Below are 20,472 nucleotides of genomic sequence, written 5' to 3'. Positions count from 1 at the left end.
ATCATTGATGGACATTTGGGTTGGTTCCAAGTCTTTGCTATTGTGAGTAGTGCCGCAATAAACATACGTGTGCATGTGTCTTTATAGCAGCATGATTTATAATCCTTTGGGTATATACCCAGTAATGGGATCGCTGGGTCAAATGGTACTTCTAGTTCTAGATCCTTGAGGAATCGCCACACTGTCTTCCACAATGGTTGAACTAGTTTACACTCCCACCAACAGTGTAAAACTGTTCCTATTTCTCCACATCCTCTCCAGCATCTGTTGTTCCCTGACTTTTTAATGATCTCCATTCTAACTGGTGTGGTATCTCATTGTGGTTTTGATTTGCATTTCTCTGATGGCCAGTGATGATGAGCATTTTTTCACGTGTCTGTTGGCTGCATAAATGTCTTCTTTTGAGAAGTGTCTGTTCATCTCCTTTGCCCACTTTTTGATGGGGTTGTTTTTTTCTTGTAAATTTGTTTAAGTTCTTTGTAGATTCTGGATATTAGCCCTTTGTCAGATGTGAAGATTGCAAAATTTTTCTCCCATTCTGTAGGTTGCCTGTTCACTCTGATGGTAGTTTCTTCTGCTGTGCAGAAGCTCTTTAGTTTAATTAGATCCCATTTGTTTATTTTGGCTTCCATTGCCATTGCTTTTGGTGTTTTAGTCATGCAGTCCTTGCCCATGCCTATGTCCTGAATGGTATTGCCTAGGTTTGCTTCTAAGGTTTTTATGGTTTTAGGTCTAACATGTAAGTCTTTAATCCATTTTGAATTAATTTTTGTATAAGGTGTAAGGAAGGGATCCAGTTTAAGCTTTCTACATATGGCTAGTCAGTCTTCCCAGCACTATTTATTAAATAGGAAATCCTTTCCCCATTTCTTGTTTTTGTCAGGTTTGTCAAAGATCAGATGGTTGTAGATGTGTGGTGTTATTTCTGAGGCCTCTGTTCTGATCCATTGGTCTGTATCTCTGTTTGGGTACCAGTACCATGCTGTTTTGGTTACTATAGCCTTGTAGTATAGTTTGAAGTCAGGTAGCGTGATGTCTCCAGCTTTGTTCTTTTTGCTTAGGATTGCCTCGGCAATGCGGACTCTTTTTTGGTTCCATATGAACTTTAAAGTAGCTTTTTCTGATTCTGTGAAGAAAGTCATTGGTAGCTTGATGGGGATGGCATTGAATCCATAAACTACCTTGGGCAGTATGGCCATTTTCATGATATTGATTCTTTCTATCCATAAGCATGGAATGTTCTTCCATTTGTTTGTGTCCTCTTTTATTTCGTTGAGCAGTGGTTTTTAGTTCTCCTTGAAGAGGTCCTTCACATCCCTTGTAAATTGGATTCCTAAGTATTTTATTCTCTTTGAAGCAATTGTGAATGGGAGTTCACTCATGATTTGGCTCTCTGTTTGTCTGTTATTGGTGTATAGGAATGCTTGTGGGTTTTGCACCTTGATTTTGAATCCTGAGGCTTTGCTGAAGTTGCTTATCAGCTTAAGGAGATTTTGCACTGAGATAATGGGATTTTCTAAATATACAATCATGTCATCTGCAAACAGGGACAATTTTACTTCCTCTTTTCCTAATTGAATACCCTTTATTTCTTTCTCCTGCCTGATTGCCCTGGCCAGAACTTCCAACACTATGTTGAATAGGAGTGGTGAGAGAGAGTATTCTTGTCTTGTGCCAGTTTTCAAAAGGAATGCTTCCAGTTTTTGCCCATTCAGTATATTGGCTGTGGGTTTGTCATAAATAGCTCTTATTATTTTGAGATACATTCCATCAATACCTCGTTTATTGAGAGTTTTTAGCCTGAAGGACTGTTGTATTTTGTTGAAGGCCTTTTCTGCATCTATTGAGATAATCATGTGATTTTTTGTCTTTGGTTCTGTTTATGTGATGGATTACATTTATTGATTTGCGTATGTTGTATCAGCCTTGCATCCCACGGATGAAGCCAACTTAATCGTGGTGGATAGCCTTTTTCATATGCTGCTGGATTCGGTTTGCCAGTATTTTATTGAGGATTTTTGCATCGATGTTCATCAAGGATATTGGTCTAAACTTCTCTTTTTTTGTTGTGTCTCTGCCAGGCTTTGGTATCAGGATGATGCTGGCCTTATAAAATGAGTTAAGGAGGATTCCCTCTTTTTCTATTCATTGGAATAGTTTCAGAAGGAATGGTACCAGCTCCTCTTTGTACCTTTGTTAGAATTTGGCTGTGAATCCGTCTGGTCCTGGACTTTTTTTGGTTGGTAGGCTATTAATTATTGCCTCAATTTCAGAGTCTGTTATTGGTCTATTCAGAAATTCAGCTTCTTCCTGGTTTAGTCTTGGGAGGGTGTATGTGTCCAGGAATGTATCCATTTCTTCTAAATTTTCTAGCTTATCTGCGTAGAGGTGTTTATAGTATTCTCTGATGGTAGTTTGTATTTCTGTGGGATCGGTGGTGATGTGCCCTTTATCATTTTTTATTGCATCTATTTGATTCTTCTCTCTTTTATTCTTTATTAGTCTGGCTAGCAGACTATCTGTTTTGTTGATCTTTTCTAAAAACCAGCTCCTGGATTCACTGATTTTTTTTTCAAGAGTTTTTTGTATCTCTATCTCTTTCAGTTCTGCTCTGATCTTAGTTATTTTTTGCCTTCTGCTAGCTTTTGAATTTGTTTGCTATTGCTTCTCTAGTTCTTTTTATTGTGATGTTAGGGTGTCAATTTTAGGTATTTCCTGCTTTATCTTGTGGGCATTTAGTGCTATAAATTTCCCTCTACACACTGCTTTAAATGTGTCCCAGAGATTCTGGTATGTTGTGTCTTTGTTCTCATTGGTTTCAAAGAACAGCTTTATTTCTGCCTTCATTTCGTTATTTACCCAGTAGTCGTTCAGAAGCAGGTTGTTCAGTTTCCATGTAGTTGTGTGGTTTTGAGTGAGTTTCTTAATCCTGAGTTCTAATTTGATTGCACTGTGGTCTGAGAGACAGTTTGCTGTGATTTCTGTTCTTTTACATTTGTTGAGGAGTGCTTTACTTCCAACTATGTGGTCAAGTTTGGAATAAGTGCGATGTGGTGCTGAGAAGAATGTATATTCTGTTGATTTGGGGTGAAGAGTTCTGTAGATGTCTATTAGGTCCACTTGGTGCAGAGCTGAGTTCAAGTTCTGGATATCCTTGTTAACCTTCTGTCTCATTGATCTGTCTAATGTTGACAGTGGGGTGTTAAAGTCTCCCATTATTATTGTGTGGGAATCTAAGTCTCTTTGTAGGTCTCTAAGGACTTGCTTTATGAATCTGGGTGCTCCTGTATTGGGTGCATATATATTTAGGATAGTTAGCTCTTCTTGTTGAATTGATCCCTTTACCATTATGTAATGGCCTTCTTTGTCTCTTTTGATCTTTGTTGGTTTAAAGTCTGTTTTATTAGAGACTAGGATTGCAATCCCTGCTATTTTGTTGTTGTTGTTTTCCATTTGCTTGGTAGATCTTCCTCCATACCTTTATTTTGAGCCTATGTCTGTCTCTGCACGTGAGATGGGTCTCCTGAATACAGGACACTGATGGGTCTTGACTCTTTATCCAATTTGCCAGTCTGTGTTCTTTTAATTGGGGCATTTAGCCCATTTACATTTAAAGTTAATATTGTTATGTGTGAACTTGATCCTGTCATTATGATGTTAGCTGGTTATTTTGCTCGTTAGTTGATGCAGTTTCTTCCTAGCCTCGATGGTCCTTACATTTTGGCATGTTTTTGCAATGGCTGGTACCGGTTGTTCCTTTCCATGTTTAGTGCTTCCTTCAGGGTCTCTTGTAAGGCAGGCCTGGTGGTGACCAAATCTCTCAGCATTTGCTTGTCTGTAAAGGATTTTATTTCTCCTTCACTTATGAAGCTTAGTTTGGCTGGATATGAAATTCTGGGCTGAAAATTATTTTCTTTAAGAATGTTGAATATTGGCCCCCACTCTCTTCTGGCTTTTAGAGTTTCTGCTGAGAGATCTGCTGTTAGTCCGATGGGCTTCCCTTTGTGGGTAACCCAACATTTCTCTCTGGCTGCCCTTAACATTTTTTTCCTTCATTTCAACCTTGGTGAATCTGACAATTATGTATCTTGGGGTTGCTCTTCTCGAGGAGTATCTTTGTGGCATTCTCTGTATTTCCTGAATTTGAATGTTAGCCTGCCTTGCTAGGTTGGGGAAGTTCTCCTGGATAATATCCTGAAGAGTGTTTTCCAACTTGGTTCCATTCACCCTGTCACTTTCAGGTATACCAGTCAAACTTAGATTTGGTCTTTTCACATAGTCCCATATTTCTTGGAGGCTTTGGTGATTTCTTTTTATTCTTTTTTTCCCCTAAACTTCTCTTCTTGCTTCATTTCATTCATTTGATCTTCAATCACTGATACCCTTTCTTCCACTTGACTAAATCGGCTAATGAAGCTTGTGCATGCGTCATGTAGTTCTCGTGCCATGGTTTTCAGCTCCATCAGGTCATTTAAGGTCTTCTCTATGCTGTTTATTCTAGTTAGCCATTCATCTAATCTTTTTTCAAGGTTTTTAGCCTCTTTGCAATGGGTTCGAACATCCTCCTTTAGCTTGGAGAAGTTTGTTATTAACGACCTTCTGAAGCCTACTTCTGTCAACTCGTCAAAGTCATTCTCTGTCCAGCTTTGTTCCGTTGCTGGTGAGGAGCTGCAATCCTCTGGAGAAGAGGTGCTCTGGTTTTTAGAATTTTCAGCTTTTCTTCTCTGTTTTCTCCCCATCTTTGTGGTTTTATCTACCTTTGGTCTTTGATGATGGTGACATACAGATGGGGTTTTGGTGTGGATGTCCTTTCTGTTGATGTTGATGCTACTCCTTTCTCTTTGTTAGTTTTCCTTCTAACAGTCAGGATCCTCAGCTGCAGGTCTGTTGGAGTTTGCTGGAGGTCCATTCCATACCCTATTTGCCTGAGTATCACCAGTGGAGGCTGCAGAACAGCAAATATTGCAGAACACCAAACGTTGCTGCCTGATCCTTCCTCTGGAAGCTTTGTCTCAGAGGGGCACCTGGCTGTATGAGGTGTCAGTCGGCCCCTACTGGGAGGTGTCTCCAAGTTAGGCTACTCGGGGGTCAGGGACCCACTTGAGGAGGCAGTCTGTTCGTTCTCAGAGCTCAAACTCTGTGCTGGGAGAACCACTGCTCTCTTCAAAGCTCTCAGACAGGGACGTTTAAGTCTGCAGAAGTTTCTGCTGCCTTTTGTTCAGCTATGCCCTGCCCTCAGAGATGGAGTTTACAGAGGCAGGCAGGCCTCCTTGAGCTGCGGTGGGCTCCACCCAGTTCAAGCTTCCTGGCTGCTTTGTTTACCTAGTCAAGCCTCAGCAATGGCAGATGCCCCTCCCCCAGCCTGGCTGCTGCGTCGCAGTTTGATCTTGGACTGCTGCACTAGTAGTGAGCAAGGCTCCATGGGCATGGGACCCACTGAGCCAGGCGTGAGATGTAATCTCCTGGTATGCTATTTGCTAAGACTGTTGGAAAAGCATAGTATTAGGGCAGGAGTGTCCCGATTTTCCAGGTACCCTTGGAAACAGCTTCCTTTGGCTAGGAAAGGGAAATTCCCTGACCCCTTGCACTTCCAGGGTAAGGTGATTCCCTGCCCTGCTTCGGCTCACCCTCTGTGGGCTGCACCCACTGTCCAACCAGTCCCAATGAGAGGAACCAGTTACCTCAGTTGGAAATGCAGAAATCACCCTCTTCTGCATCAATCATGCTGGGAGCTGTAGACTGGAGCTGTTCCTATTCGGCCATCTTGGAATGATCAAAATACGTTGTGTCTTCTAAATGATGCTAGTATCTATGTGAAGAAAGTCTGTGACTTAAATTTTAATCAGATGCTTCCATGGTTTGGAAACCAAATAGCAAAGCTATGAACATATGCAGATAGATGCCCCAAAACATTTTGTATTGGAAAAAACATTAAGGCATCAATGTAGAGAAAAAAGATTTTTTTAACAGGAAAATAAAATTCATGGAGAGAAGATTACTCTGAGCTTTTTCAAAAGATCTCTTGAGCATTGAAAATAACATACATTATAACATTTATAAGGCAAACAATTTACTTTAAATATTTCTGCATAGTGTATTAAGATTCTGATCTTGTATTCCATTTTTCCAGTGATCCTGTATTGTAAAGTTTCTTTTCTATTAACTGCAGGAAGTAATGGCTGAACACAATCCCCAGTATCTCATTGAGCTAAATGGAAATAGACCACCAGAGGAGCTCTTTATGGTGAGTGCAGTGTTCAGCAGGAATGCTTCACAGTGTGGAAAATTTAAAAGCTATTGACAGTATTGTACTTCTTTTAGTAAACAGAAGTATGTTTATATTTAAGCACCATTTATCTTTGAACAATTTGTCTTGACACTTAAAATTTTGATGTTCTGTTTATTCATCTGTCCATTTAAAAATCAAAACTACATTTGAATTTAAAATCTCTGTCAAAAGGTGCCTCACACAGGAGAATGGCGTGAACCCGGGAGGCGGGGCTTGCAGTGAGCTGAGATCCGGCCATTGCACTCCAGCCTGGGCAACAGAGCTAGACTCCGTCTCAAAAAAAAAAAAAAAAAAAAGGTGCCTCACAGAAAAGTAAAAGCAATGGTAACCAAAAGCACACGAGAAGATGCTGAACATCATTAGTCATTAGGGAAAGGCAGGTCAAAACCATAATGGGGAACCCCTTTTACCTTCTAGGATGACCAAAGTAAAAACCAACAAACAAACACAAAACAGAAAATAAAAAGTGTTGGTGAGGATGCAGAGAAATTGGAACCCAAAAATGTTTTACAAAAATAATTCAATAATACAAAAATGTAGTCATTATTTCTTAAATGTCAAATAAGTGTCTGGCATTATAATGGGCTCTAGGGATAAAGATAGGAAGGAGGCAGAAGGGTTCACACGTCTCTCTGCTCATGCAGTATCCAATATGTTGGGGAAAATAAATCTCTAGAGAGCAGTTTTGTTACAGTCGGGGATACACATGCATGGTATTATAGGAGTTCATGGCATAAAGACAAAACCTAGTCTAGTAAGGAGGACCACCAGTCTGAAACTATGTTTAAATAGAAACGTAAAGGACTAGTAAGAACTAGACCTTGAAGACAAGGGTAGGTGAGGGAAGTGGGACAGTGTTCTATGCTGAGGGAAGAGTCTGTGTGAAGGCCCCAGAGGCCAGAAAGAGCATAGTGAGTTGCAAGAACTCATGTAGGACTGGAACATAGGAGGATTGGGTAGGAGGGGTAGAATAGAGCCACGACTAGAAATTAGAAGGGATTGCACCAAGAAAGACCTTGTAAACTGTAGTTAGGAGTTCAGACCTCAACATGAGGGAATAGGCAGCCAGGAAAAGGTTTTAAGCCATAAAGTACAAATGATCTTATTTCTGTTTGAGAAAGATCACTCCATTCCACGTGAGGATAAAACAAAAGGAGAATCAAATCGGTGGTAGGAAAACTAGTTTTGGCTTTTGCCATCAATCAGGTATGAGATAGTGGCCTAACCTAGGGTAGTGACCACAGGAATGGACAGAAAAGGACAGATCTGAGAGACATTTAAGAAATCTACTTGACAGGACTTGATGAACAACTTAATATGGGAATTAAGGGAGAGAGAAAAGTCAAAGATAATGCCCAGATTTCTGGCTTGATCCGATTGGTGGCAACACGGTAACAGTGCATGCTAGTGGTGGAGCCAGCTCAGGGAGAAGCTCCTCACTTGAGACATGCTCTTGCCAAGATCACCTGTGATCTCATGACCAAAGCTACTGCTCATTTTTCAGTCTTCATCTAATTCAATCTTTAATAGAAGCAGCATTTGACACAACAGATCACGTCTTTTTTTCTGCACCCTTCTTTCCTTGGCTTCTTGGGCCCCACACCACAATATTTCCATTACACCTCACTGCACACTCCAATTCTTTAACCTGCAGTGTTGCAGGACCCCAGAATTCACAAGGCGTGAGCTCTTCTCTGTTTACCCTCACTTGTTAAGAGACTTCATTCAGTCAGTAGCTTTAGATATCATCTCACCACTGACATCTCTTAAATTCATGATACTATATCAGATCTTTCCCCTGAATTCCATACTTGTATACTTAATGGCTGCTCAACTGCTGTTTTTCCAATTGGATGTCTACTAGTTATTTTGGATTTAAGTGTGCAAAATAGAACTTCACCACCACCACCCTACCCCCAATGTGCTTCTCCCACCATTCTCCTTTTTCAGTAAATGCAAAAACCACCCAGCCAGTTGCTTTCCTTGACTTTTTTTTCTCACATCCCACATCCCATTCACCAGCATATACAGCAGGCTTCTCCTTCAAAATATGGCCAGAATTCTACCACTTTTTACTACCTGGGACACACTTTCCTCAAGGTAGAGGGCAGAAGCTCCAAGGCGTCTGACTGGAACTTGCCAAGCTTGTGAAGGCTCCCATGGGAGCTGGTACTCTGCACTTCCACCCATGTTCCATTGGCAGAGCAGGCTACATGGAGAAGCTCACCATTAGTGGAATAAGGAAGTGTACTCCACCCAGAATGAATTAGGGAATTAACCAGTGAAGGTTGCATTGTAACACAATCTATCACAGGCTACCACACACCATCAGAATTTGGGCTATCTCACTATCTCCCATCTCATGATCTATGTGCTGGCCTCTTTTATTTTTCCAGATTCTTCCACGTAGTGTCTGCATTAATTTCCTGGGGTTGCCATATCAAAGTACCACAAACTGGTGGCTTAAAACGACAGAAATGTATTCTCTCACAGTTCTGGAGGCTAAAAGTCCAAAATCAAAGTGTTGGCAGTGCCATGCTCCTTCCAAAGGCTCTTGGGGAGACTCTATTTTTGTTTCTTCCAGCTTCTGGTAGCTACCGGCATTTCTTGACTTATGGCAGCATAACTCCAATATCTGCCTCCATCTTCATATGGCAATCATCCCTTTGCCTGAAGAGGTCCCAGATACCAAGACCTCTAAGAACATGAATATCTGGGGACCAGAGGGCAGACTGTTATCAGTTGAAATGTGTCCCTCAAAAACATATGTTGAAACCCTGAAGTCCAATACCTGTGAATGTGACCTTATTTGGAAATAAGGTCTTTGCCTATAGATTAGGAGAAGAGACTCAGACACACAGGGAGAAGATGGCTCTGTGACAACAGAGGCAGAGATTGGAGTGATGCATATACAAGCCAAGACATACCAAGGATTGTCAGCAAACAGCCAGAGGCCAGATGAAGCAAGCAAAGATTCAACCCAGAGTCAGGGGGAGCATGGGCTTGACTCATAAGCCCATCACTGTTTCAGAATATTTGAGATATTCAGATGCCAATGTAGTTAAATATCTATTCTTTAAATCTAGATTGTTATGAGTCGACTTAAATATCTGAACCTAAAAAGAGCAGCTGTTATAACCAAACTTCAGGGTGCAGAGGAAGAAATTAATGACACAATGGAAAATGTAAGTTATATGGAACTGTTTGAAAGTCTAGTTTTCAATGTATGTTGTGGGCAGGGTGCAGTGGCTCACACCTGTAATCCCATGGGAGGATCGCTGGAGCCCAGGAGTCTGAGACCAGCCTGGACAACCTAGTGAGCAACCATCCTTAAAAAAAAAAAGAAAGAAAGAAAGAAAGAAAAAGAAAAGAAAGAAAAGAAAAGATTAGCCAGGTGTGGTGGTATGCACCTGTAGTCTCAGCTACCCAGGAGCTAAGATGGGAGGATTGCTTGAGCCCAGGAGGTTAAGGCTACAGTGAGCCATGATCATGCCATTGCACTCCAGCCTGAGCACCAGAGCCAGATACTATCTCAAAAAATATATATATATAAAATATATATTCATATATTTATTCATAAATATTTATTCATCTATGTAAATATATTCATCTATGTAAATATATATTCATTCATATATTCATATATACATAAATATATATTCATATATATTCATATATACATAAATATATATATTTATTCATATATATGTATGTTGTGGCCTTAATTTGTATTCTTTTATAAAAATGGATTTGATTTCTTGGAAGAAGCTGTAATATTAGCACAATATCCTTTTAGACATTAGACACAACACAAATTTTGAAACAAAGAAAATCATAACGATTAAACATAGGAACAATGAAAAAGAAAGAAATCCAAGTTCAGTTTAAAAGTTTGCAGCACCAAAGAATGTGAAGACATAAAAGTTCTTAACTCTATTTCTTTAATCATTCAACCAAATTTTTTTAAGTAACTAATGTGTTCCTGACACTGATGTGCTACGTATGTAGCACATTTTGCCAATTGCCAAAAGTGCCACAGGGAGTTTTAATTGGAGGATTTGATCTATTCTGAGAAGTTCAGTTTCACCTATATGAGTAGAAATTATTTTTAAAAAACGGATACCAGGGCTGGGCACAATGGCTCATGCCTATAATGCCAGCACTTTGGGAGGCTGAAATGGAAGGATCGCTTGAGCCCAGGAGTTTGAGACCAGCCTGGGACATAGCAAGACTCTGGTCCTACAAAAAATTTAAAAAAACTTGGGGCGGGGTTCCAAGATGGCCGAATAGAAACAGCTCCAGTCTGCAGCTCCCAAGAAGATGGGTGATTTCTGCATTTCCAACTGAGGTACCTGGTTCATCTCACTGGGACTGGTTAGACAGCAGGTGCAGCCCACAGAGGGTGAGCCAAAGCAGGGCAGGGTGTCGCTTCACCCGGGAAGCACAAGGGTCAGGGGATTTCCCTTTCCTAGCCAAGGGAAGCTGTGACAGACTGTACCTGGGAAAAACGGGACACTCCCCCGGGAAATACTGTGCTTTTCCAACAGTCTTAGCAAACGGCAGACCAGGAGTTACTATTCCGCGCCTATCTCAGCAGGTCCCATGCCTATGGAGCCTTGCTCACTGCTAGCGCAGCAGTCTGACATTGAATTATGAGGCAACACAGTTTTGGTTCATATGGAACCAAAGAAGAGCCCGCATTGCCAAGGCAATCCTAAGCAAAAAGAACAAAGCTGGAGACATCACACTACCTGACTTCAAACGATACTACAAGGACACAGTAACCAAAACAGCATGGTACTGGTACCCAAACAGAGATATAGACCAATGGATCAGAACAGAGGCCTCAGAAATAACACCACACATCTACAACCATCTGATCTTTGACAAACCTGACAAAAACAAGAAATGGGGAAAGGATTCCCTATTTAATAAATGGTGCTGGGAAGACTGGCTAGCCATATGTAGAAAGCTTAAACTGGATCCCTTCCTTACACCTTATACAAAAATTAATTCAAGATGGATTGCAGACTTACATGTTAGACCTAAAACCATAAAAACCCTAGAAGCAAACCTAGGCAATACCATTCAGGACATAGGCAAGGGCAAGGACTTCACGACTAAAACACCAAAAGCAGTGGCAACACAAGCCAAAATAGACAAATGGGATGTAATAAAAGAGCTTCTGCACAGCAGAAGAAACTACCATCAGAGTGAACAGGTAACCTACAGAATGGGAGAAAAGTATTGCAATCTTCACATCTGACAAAGGGCTAATATCCAGAATCTACAAAGAACTTAAACAAATTTACAAGAAAAAAACAACCCTATTAAAAAGTGGGCAAAGGAGATGAACAGACACTTCTCAAAAGAAGACATTTTTGCAGCCAACAGATACATGAAAAAATGCTCATCATCACTGGTCATCAGAGAAATGCAAATCAAAACCACAATGAGATACCACACCAGTTAGAATGGCAATCATTAAAAAGTCAGGAAACAAGAGGTGTTGGAGAGGATGTGGAGAAATAGGAACAGTTTTACACTGTTGGTGGGAGTGTAAACTAGTTCAACCATTATGGAAGACAGTGTGGCAATTCCTCAAGGATCTAGAACTAGAAGTACGTTTGACCCAGCGATCCCATTACTGGGTATATACCCAAAGGATTATAAATTAGGCTGCTGTAAAGACACATGCACACGTATGTTTATTGTGGCACTATTCACAACCGCAAAGACTTGGAACCAACCCAAATGTCCATCGATGATAGACCAGATTAAGAAAATGTGGCACATATACACCATGAAATACTATGCAGCCATAAAAAAGGATGAGTTCATGTCCTTCGTAGGGACATGGATGCAGCTGGAAACCATCATTCTGAGCAAACTATGGCAAGGACAGAAAACAAACACCTCATGTTCTCACTCATAGATGGGAATTGAACAATGAGAACACTTAGACCCAGGGCACACACCGGGGCCTGTCATGGGGTGTGGGGCTGGAGGAGGGATAGCGTTAGGAGAAATACCTAATGTAAATGACGAGTTGATGGGTGCATCAAACCACCATGGCACATGTATACATGTGTAATAAACCTGCATGTTGTGCACATGTACCCTAAAACTTAAAAGTATAATAAAAAATAAAAAATAATTAGCCAGGCATGATAGCACATGCCCATAATCCCAGCTATTTGAGAGGCTGAGGTGGGGGGATCAACTGAGCCTAGAGGTTAAGGCTGCAGTGAACCATGATTGTGCCACTGCACTCCAGTCTACGTGATAGGGCAAGACCCTGTCTCAAAAATAAAAATAAAATAAAAACCAAAACATATGCCATGATCATAAATGGATATAATTCAAATTTTAAATCTTTGAAGAAAGAGGTCATTCTGTTATCCCGTATCATAACAAGATCTCAGTGGGTCCACATAACTGGAATACAAGCTGGGACCTCTGCAATATGAACTGGTGCTGAAGAGGAAGAAAAGTGAGCTTGGTCAGAACAGAGGCTGGGAAAAATAAACTGGGTACTGAGGCCTCCTGATCTAGATCGTCACTGAAGGAAAGAGAAAAAGTATCTATAAAACCTGCACAAAATTTCTGGCCAGAAAGTTTGTCCTTAGAAAGCATTGCATGCATGGGGCATAGGTGTAAGGTTGTAGTTCATAAGCTGTATGACTAACTAGGTGGACCTGCCTCCTTTTTCATAAAAGGGACGAAGATATGGCTGTGTACGCTGGAGTCATTATTCATATCCCTTAAGTAGCATTTCTACCTGGCAGTCAAGCCCACCTCAAAAGAATCACCTGGGAAGCTTACTACAAATACAAATCCTGAGGCCCGAATCCCAGGCTAATTGAACCGGACTGTCTGGAGATGGAACCTGAAAATGTATTTTTACAAAATCTAGAACAATACCCACTTAAGTCTGAGAACCCCTACTTTAATTCTTGAGACACCAGAGGAGCCTGGTTAATTAAAGTTGATTGATCTACAAGTTCCTATGTTTTTAAAGGACTTTAGATGAATAATCTTCAGCTAAAGGCATGTGATTTTTAGAGAATCAATATAGTAGGAATATTTAAAGCAGTGATTCCCAGCCCTGACTGCAAAATGGGGTCATCTAGGAAGCTTTTTAAACATAACGACGCCGAGGCCAGTTAAAACAGAATTTCTAAGGTAAGGCTCTGTCATTAAGTGAAACAACAAAATAGGATATGACATCAAAGGCACAGACTACAAAAGAAAAAATACCAAGAAACTTTTCTGCATCAACACTATGAGTAGAGGCCGGGTGCAGTGGCTCATGCCTATAATCCCAGTACTATGGGAAGCTGAGGCAGGCAGATCACTTGAGGCCAGGGGTTTGAGACCAGCCTGGCCAACATGGTGAAACCCCATCTCTACAAAAAAAGGAAAACACATCAATCAATAGAGTAAAAAGACAACCCACAGAAAGGAGAAGAATATTTGAAAATCATATATCTGATAGGGATTAGTATGCAGAATATGGAAAGAACAACTACAACTCCACAACAATAAAAAAAATCCGGTTCAAAAATGGGCAAAGGATTTGAATAGACATTTCTCTAAAGAAGATATATAAATGGCCAATAAGTACATTAAAAGATGCTCAATATCACTAGCCATTAAGGAAATGCAGATCAAAACTACAATAAGATGCCATCTCATATCCACTGGGGTGCTATTATTCAAAAAATGAGAAATAAAAAATGTTGATGAGAAATGAGAACCCTCTTACATTGTTTGTGGGGATGTAAAATGGTGCAGCTGCTGTTTAAAATAGTTTGGTGGTTGCTCAAGAAGTTAAACATAGAATTCTCATCTATCCAGCAATTACCCTTCTAGGCATTTCCCCCAAAGGATTGAAACCAGGAACTCAAACAGATACTTGTACACCAATATTTCTAGCACCTTTATTCACAATAGCCAGAAGGTAGAAATAACCCAATGTCCATCAGTGGATGAACTGATAAACAAAATGTGGAGAGAGAGAGAGAGTGTGTGTGTGTGTGTGTGTGTGTGTGTGTGTGTGATGGAATATTATTCAATCTTAAAGAGGAGTAAAATTCTTATATATGATAAAATATCCATGAAAACATACTAAGTGAAACAAGCTGATACAAAAGGGCAAACAAGTGATTCCACGTATATGAGATACACAGAATAGACAAATTCGTAGAGACAGAATGTAGGGTAGAGGTTACCAGGGGCTAGGGAGGAAGGAGAGTTATTTTATGAGTACAGAGTTCTGTTTGGGATGGTGGAAAAGTTCTGGAAATGAATACAGGTGGTGGTTGCACAACACAGTGAATATACTTAATACCACTGAATTGTATGCTTAAAGGTGGTTACAAAAACAAATTTTATGTGATGTGTATTTTACCACAATTATAAAAACAAAAAGCAAACCCAAAAATCTTCCCTAGGAGATTCTAGTATGCAGCCAGGGAAGAGAACCACTGGTTTAAAGGGGTAGGAAATGCACTGAGATCTTACTGTAGACTCCAGCATCCTGGTGAAGTGTGAGAGAACTGTAACCTCTGCTGAGTTGCTGGAGAGGAAGGGCTGTGCAGGTAGATGGGGACATGGGCCTGGGTTTGTGCACTAGGAGGAAGGACAGGGTCAGACTGGCACCTGGCACAGTAGAAGTTTTGGTTTTCGAGTCACATAGACCTGGATTTGAATTCAGCAGTACAGCCTATCAGACCTGTGACTCTGCTTAACCTTGCTGCCCTTTATTCAATGGTATATATTTAAAAAGGGACAACAATCCCTATGGCATCATGTTATTATAAATATTACATGAGATTATGCTTTTAAAGTGCCTATAACCAATGGTGATATTTAAAAAATTTTAACAGCTGTATCGTAGGGGCAGGGCTGGCTTCATGAACTTCATACAGGCCCATGTGCTTAGTTTAATTCTCTGCTGCTGCAGTCTTGAAATTCTTACTAATTGTAGAACAAGGGTCCTATAATTTTCATTTTGTTCTGGCCCTGGCAAATTAGTTTGTGCTGTGCACGAGCATTCACCCAATCACAGCAGAGCTGGCAGAAGTGCTGAAGACATTTGCCAGGCATTAACCCTTAGTTGCTGGATCATGGAAAGGTCCAGAGGTTCTTCAGCAAGAGGATGGGTAGGAGTAGAGCTTGAGGGTAGTGGTTATAGTGGCCAGCTTTCTTCTGCCCCTGCTCCACTACCTTGGCTGTATCTGGGGTCCCTCACATGCTCCTCTGGTTAAGTCGCTCCAGAAAGTATGCTTCTGGTCTTCTCACTGGGAGAGAGGTGGTGGGAGGGGACCAAGTAGAGTGGGAATGGCTCTGGCACTAGCACCTTGTTTCAAAGACTTCCACTTATACTGTTTTCTGCTCTCCATTTATTCCCCGTCAGAGGTACGTGGTATCACAAGGTCCCATGTCTTTCCAGGGTTTTGCAAAGTGAATCCACTGGCTCCTTGTTGTTCCTACCCCTCCCATACCTATCTTTGCTCCACAGATATTTGGCTTTCTTTCACCTTTCTCTGATATAAGTCAGTTACCACTCATCCATCTGCTTTCTAACTTAAAAAATTGTGTAGCTGTAGCCAGCCCTGATCAGTATCTCTAGTCTCTTCTCCCATTCTCTGTGTCCTCATGAGTTTTCTTTTTTTTATTCTTCTCCTGTCATTTTAGTGAGGTTTTAGGAAAGCAGCAAACATAAATTCATGTTTTCAGTCTGCTTTGTTTAACCAGAAGCCAGTCCTGACCATTTTGAAGCCTGTAATATCAAATTTATTTTTTTATTTTTTTTTATTTTTATTATTATTATTTTTTTGAGATGGAGTCTTGCTCTGCCGCCCAGGCTGGGGTGCAGTGGCCGGATCTCAGCTCACTGCAAGCTCCGCCTCCCAGGTTTACGCCATTCTCCTGCCTCAGCCTCCCGAGTAGCTGGGACTACAGGCGCCCGCCACCATTCTCCTGCTCAGCCTCCCGAGTAGCTGGGACTACAGGCGCCCGCCACCTCCCCCGGCTACTTTTTTGTATTTTTTAGTAGAGACGGCGTTTCACCATGTTAGCCAGGATGGTCTCGATCTCCTGACCTCGTGATCCGCCCGTCTCGGCCTCCCAAAGTGCTGGGATTACAGGCTTGAGCCACCGCGCCCGGCCTTCAAATTTATTTAAAAGCTCATCTTCTCCTCTCCCCTCAGCACCTGCTGAACATGTGGCCTCACGGGCATGAAGTTGAGAGAGGAACATGGTCTGGTCTGCTATTCAAATACTTAACCTTTTAGAGAATACATACGGTCTATTCAAATACTTTTTTCATGTATGGGCGGGAAATATGGATGATAAGGAAAGAGTGACTGCCTCCTGACCTAACTGGCCATGGTTTCAGTCCCTAGCTCATTGTCCAGGAACTCTGTGGAGAAGGCCTGTAGCTTAATGTGCTCCATGGATGAGGTTCTTGGTCTTATGCAACTCTCCTGAGCACTGACAGTTTCCTTAATATTTGCCATCACTTCCAGCTCTCACTTGGGAACATTCATGCAGCATCCCTGCAGTGCACATGCCTGTTTGTTCTCTGATGCTGCAGTGGTCCAGGGAAAATCATAGCTCACAATCTCATCTGCATTGCATAGTCAGCTCTGAAGCCAGCATATACATGTGTGACCCACATCTGAGGGTTGGGGGGAGCCGATTTCCCCTGGCCATTGCCCACTCTCTTCATTTTCTTTTGCTATAACAGAATACCACAGACTAGGTAATTTATAAAGAAAATAAGTTTATTTGGTTCACAGAAGTAAGTTTATTTGAAGCCTGGGAAGTCCAAGTGCATGGCACCAGCATCTGGTGAGGGCCTTTGTGCTGGGTTTCCCATTGTGGAAGGTGGAAGAACAAAAGAGTGCAAAAGCCAGGGCAAGAGGGGGCTGAACTTGCCTTGATAATAAGTCTACCCTCAAAATAACTTACCCACTCTTGAGATAAGGACATTAATCTATTCATGAGGGCAGAGCACTCATGACCTAATCACCTCTTAACAGCCCTACTTCTTAATACCATCACAATGGCAATTAAGTTTCAACCTGAGTCTCGGAGGGGACATTCAAACCATAATACTCACCATGCCATCTCTCACCAGTTTTCTCATCCCCTGCTAAGGAACCACAAGGACAGATGAACCTTTCAAGCAACCTTTCTATCATATGGTAAAATAAGCATAAATATAAAATAAAATAGGCATGTTCCCAACTGAGAGTTAGCAGTTTTCTACAGAATTTTGCAGTCTGTAGAAAAGTATTTCTTAACTTATCTGGAGGTCGCCAACAGAAAGGATTGCTAATGAAGGAGACTTTACATTTTAAGAATTAAAGAACCACTTATAGCTAAGTAAATGCAAAAACAATCTGTACATAACATCTTAGGCATACGTAAAAGCCAAGGTAAATTAGCTAAGAAGCTGGTACATTTTCAAAAAATTTTAATAAGAATTTTTCAGAATCTGTTTTCTAAGGAAGATGATAGAAAATGCACTCTCTACCTTATGCTTGTTTTACCATATGACAGAAATTGCTCAGTAGAATTTAAAGATATTTTAACATAAATGTAAACTAGTCTTATTAAATCAAGGACAAGTGCAGAATGTTGCAATTAAGAAAAAGCCAAAATTTCCTTTTCAAATTATTTATTAAATAGTAAAGCACTATAAAATAATAAGTGAAATATTTAATACTCCTAATTTCAGCAAAATTTATGCTTCTATTTTTAATGTAGTATTTGCAATTCACAGGATGAGCTATTTCGTACTCTTGCATCTTATAAACTTATTGCAGCAAGATACAGATGGCAGAGAAGTAAATGGGGACGTACATGTCCTGTGAATTTAAAAGATGGTAACATTTATTCAGGATTACCGGATTATTCTGTGAGGTAAGTAAGATTTTCAGAACCTAATTTTAAAACTTCCTCATACATCTTTTCAGTTGCTTACTAATATGGCATATTTTAAGTTTTCTAGGTAAAATCTACTGTCTTTCATCAGAAGAAGCATTAAAACCATTTGTATTGAATCCACGTCCCTATCTGCTTCCACCTATGCCAGCACCACCATGTAAAGTATTCATATTTGGACCTCAATATTCAGGGAAAACAACACTTTGCAATATGCTTGCAGAAAATTACAAAGGAAAGGTAACTATCTATCTATCTATCTGTCATGTATCTATCTATACTTGATTATAATTTGTAGGATTTTATTTGTATTCAGTTTTTAAAATTTCATGTTTCAATTGAATAGTTATTCCACTGGACTTGGAATAGGGAAGGCATTCTTTTTGTTGTTTATTGCTGCTTCTGGACCAGAGTCCCTCCCTGCTTCCCAAAAGCCCCCTGATGTGAATATCGTGTCATTCAGACTCTGCCACCTATTAGCTTTCTTGGTTCTACTCATCTTTGGTCCCCTGGGTTTCACTACTCCTGGCTCACTCTCACTCTCTCTATAGACTCACTCCTGTCCTAATTCATGGTGATTTCACTATTACAAAGATGATCCTCCCAACACCTTGACACCTTCTCCCTCAGTAGTCTTGTTCTCCACTCTCAGTAAATGAAATTATATTTAGCTTAGACAAGAGTGATAGCAGTAAAAGTGGTAAGAAACAAGCATATTTGGGATATAATTTGAAGGCAGAGCCAAAAGATTTGATGAAGGATTGGAATGTGGATGAATTCAAGAAGGGGCAGTGTGACTTGAGGATTGCCTATGCAAGAAGGAATGGCACAAGATCATGGCTAAAGACGGAGCAATTCAGGCCACAGGAAGGTGTTAGAAGTTGTTCAGAGTGCTGCTGCATTCTTTTAAGCACAGGAGTATTATTTTCTATTTGCTTTTAACTTTTTCATTGTGAAACATGACAAACAGAAAAGTGAAGCTCACTGAGTTATCGCAAAATGAACCCCCATGTAACCACCACCCAGGTCAAATCTGGCATGTTGCCAGCACCCAGAAGCCCTCTCATGTTTCTTCTCAATACCAGTCTCCTCACTCTCCACACTAAGGTAACCACTGCCCAGAATTTTATGGCATTCACTTCCACACTTCTTTTACAGTTTTGCCATGCAAGCATACGTCCAAATACCATAGGCTAGTTTTGCATGTTTTTTGAACTTTATAGACTTAAAACAATTTATCTTCTTTGTGCCTGGCTTCTTTCACTTAACATTATAATTATGATATTTGTCCACACTATTGAATGTAGGTGCACTTTATTCATTTTTATTGTTTTATTGTATTCTGTTGATTGACTTATACCATAATGTATTTATCCACATTTGAGCACTAATAAAACTTGGATTGATTCCAGACTGGAGTAAATAACACTACTATAAACATTCTTGTATGTGTCTCTTGGTGCACACATGGACATATGTTCAACTTGTGTAGATAATGCCAAATTGTTTTCCAAAGTAGTTCCATTAGTTCACAATACTATCAGCAGTGTATAAGAGTTCCATTATTCCACATTCCTGTCAACTCTTATTATGGTCAGTCTTTCTAATTCTAGCCATTTTAGTGAGTGTATAGTGGTATCTCACTGTGGTTTTAATTTGCATTTCCCTAATGGCTAATGAGGTTGAACCTCTTTCATATGTTTACTGGCCATTTAGATATTCTCTTTTTGAAGTGTTTTCTCAACTGTCTTGCCCATTTTTAGTTGTATTTTTGTATATTATTAGTAAGAGTTCCTAATATTATCTATATACAAGTTCTCTGTTGATTATATTCATTATGACTATTCTTTGTCTCTCTGTGGCTTGCCATTTCACTTTTCTAATGGCATCTTTTAATAAACAGAGGTTCTTTATTTCAATGAGGAATGATTTATCAACCTTGTCTGTTATCATTAGTGCTTTTTATGTCACACTTAAGAAAATGTTTGCACCTAAACATCATGAGGATATTGTCCTATATTAACTTCTAAAAGCTTTATTGTTTTGACTTTCACATTTAGATATATAATCCACCTAGACTTACTTTCTTATAATGTGAAGGACTGCGTAAGTTTTACTTTTTCTCATATAGATATTCAGTTGTTTCAGGATCATTGAAGAAAAGATCATCCGTTATCAACTGTTTGCCCCCTTTGTCCTATATCATGTCTTTATACATATGTGTG

The 20,472-nt window shown here is 40.2% G+C and overlaps 1 protein-coding gene across 10 annotated transcripts in view; it reads left to right on the top strand.

The window, feature by feature from the left end:
- The window catches only part of LOC105492058 (adenylate kinase 9), a 189,032-nt gene that overhangs the window by 42,800 nt on the left and 125,760 nt on the right, over window positions 1-20,472 (top strand). For 8 of the 10 annotated variants that reach the window (XR_003020488.2, XM_071096284.1, XM_071096283.1 and 5 more), the window contains 4 exons: window positions 6,170-6,244; window positions 9,376-9,474; window positions 18,087-18,226; window positions 18,307-18,487. Coding sequence is in view for 9 of the 10 variants with exons in the window: in XM_071096284.1 (XP_070952385.1) it covers window positions 6,170-6,244; window positions 9,376-9,474; window positions 18,087-18,226; window positions 18,307-18,487 (495 nt within the window). In the remaining variant the exon portion in view is untranslated. Of the gene's footprint in view, window positions 1-6,169; window positions 6,245-9,375; window positions 9,475-17,310; window positions 17,506-18,086; window positions 18,227-18,306; window positions 18,488-20,472 lie in introns of those variants that run through there. The other 2 variants (XM_011758919.2, XM_071096285.1) reach the window with 2 other exon arrangements.

The sequence above is a fragment of the Macaca nemestrina genome, chromosome 5 (assembly GCF_043159975.1).
Source record: "Macaca nemestrina isolate mMacNem1 chromosome 5, mMacNem.hap1, whole genome shotgun sequence".
Lineage (NCBI taxonomy): Eukaryota > Metazoa > Chordata > Mammalia > Primates > Cercopithecidae > Macaca > Macaca nemestrina.
This window is presented reverse-complemented; position numbering and strand designations above follow the sequence as displayed.